Genomic DNA, 1,922 nt, shown 5'->3' with positions numbered 1-1,922 from the left:
CTTGGGTGGAGTGCTATATACACGTAGATCTGTTGGACGGCCAGGTGACTTTAATAAATATTTACCTAATAGACACAATTAAAAATATTTGAGACGGTCCGAACATTACACGGCCAGATCTCCCCATGACCTAATGTAGCCCAGCTGAAAAGCGATACCACGTGAGTTCATTAGGTATACGCACAGCGCTCCTCAATGTGGAGGTAAAATAAGCCCTTTTGTCAGACATATGTTTGCGTACATGATTACCGGAGGTTATTGATGTCAGACGGCGGGACAAACGTCCTGAACCTTTCCCGGTGAATATCGTGTGGTTGGCTGTGTGATAAAAGTGATGTTCAGTGATGGCTTTTTTAAGTAGCCAAACGTGTGGAAAATAAATCTAACCTGAAGTGGAACTCTGACTTGGACTGTGTTTTTTCCCACTTATCTGATGCCATGTGACCCTTACAGCGAACGTGCCTGGAACCGTAAAATTTGTCCTCGTCCCTGCCTACAGACTTGTTCAGGTTTTAAAAGTTTGACTGTCCAACACTTAGATTTCGCATACTAATGTGCATCTGAAATTATGTCATTGTGTAATCAAATATAGCGTTCATCCGAACCTGGGTTACAAAATGGCAATCTTGCCAGGATCGTTATTGTTAGATTTACATCTTAAAAAGTCATCAGTTGTTTGCATCATGTCAGCTAGCGAGCTACAGCATTATGCTCGGAACTGGTGTAAGAAAGAGGACATGGAGCATGACGGGACATTTCTCTTTGTTTGTTATCTGAGACATGTATCAACAAAGAAGTTGTTTGCTGCTCTAGCATCTGAGGTGAGAGGTGCCTGTGAGATTATCCGGTATAATGATGTTTTTGATGATGGCGTGGAACTGACATTGTTGCTTGGCATATTTGAGGACAATGTGTGCCAGCTGACATTTCCATATGACACTATTCATTTAGATATTGAAGGAGAGTTTGTTGTTCTTCATGTCATGCACACTTCTACTCCAAATGGCAGGAAATTTGGAACAAGTGAGAGATTCTGCCTTAACGACATTGAACGGGGATCAGAAACTGATAAATTCAGTTCGCCAAGAGCTCGAAGTTCCTATCAACGAGCAACTGATAGAACATAATTGCCACAGATTCTGACAAGGTGTACGCTGGCCGCCAACAGAAAACTTCGACTTTTCTCCCGATGTATTCAAACCCAGAAAGACGAAGAATCGTATGAGATCTGAATACAACAGCTACAGATCCAGTGGGACGAATTGGACTGTTTAGGTGATGTCGAAAAAAGGAAGCGTATCCGGGAATCATTCAGACCTCCTGCCTTGGACATTGTAAACGATTTGAAAAGTCGTGCTACCTCAAGAGACTATCTACACGCTTTAGAACTTGCTTTTAGTACAACAGAATCGTCTGACTCCATGCAATGTGTCAGAATGAGGGTGAACTTCCGTCCCAGTTTATGAGACGCCTCCAGGGTATAATAAGACTGGCAATACTCAAAGGTGCCATTTCCTCAAAGAATGTGAACAAGACAAGACTGAACCAGTTTTCTAAAAGGGATCTTATTTGAAAAGCTGCTACTTGTAAGTCTACACCTCAGGGAAATAATGTCCAACCCACCGACATATCTTGAGCTGCTCAGCATTATCCGCAAACAAGAGAGAGAACTGGAAAACAAATAAACCAACCCCTCGAAGTTTGGCAAGGCAGGAAATAAGAAACCCACTGAGTCATCCAAGACTGAGTCATGGAAAAAGAAACTGGAGTAGAGGATTGATCGAATGGAAGGGGAAAAGAACCAACTCCGCTCAAGCATGGATAATTTAGAGAAGGTAGAAATTTCTAGCCAATCATCTCAACCAGAGAGCTTAACTGTACTAAACTATTCGTACTACCCACCCCAGAAAACTTCCAGCGAG

At 42.4% G+C, this 1,922-nt stretch overlaps 1 protein-coding gene across 1 annotated transcript; it reads left to right on the top strand.

The window, feature by feature from the left end:
* Positions 1–683: 683 nt before the first annotated feature.
* On the top strand, positions 684–1,685 carry LOC135476315 (paraneoplastic antigen Ma2-like). Its single transcript, XM_064756305.1, is given in 4 exon segments — positions 684–821; positions 1,137–1,416; positions 1,419–1,549; positions 1,551–1,685. Coding segments are annotated over 4 exon segments (684 nt in total).
* Positions 1,686–1,922: the final 237 nt, after the last annotated feature.

This window comes from Liolophura sinensis, chromosome 10 (assembly GCF_032854445.1).
Source record: "Liolophura sinensis isolate JHLJ2023 chromosome 10, CUHK_Ljap_v2, whole genome shotgun sequence".
NCBI classification, from domain to species: Eukaryota; Metazoa; Mollusca; class Polyplacophora; order Chitonida; family Chitonidae; genus Liolophura; species Liolophura sinensis.
Note: the sequence above shows the minus strand (reverse complement) of the source record. Positions and strands in the feature narration are given on the sequence as shown.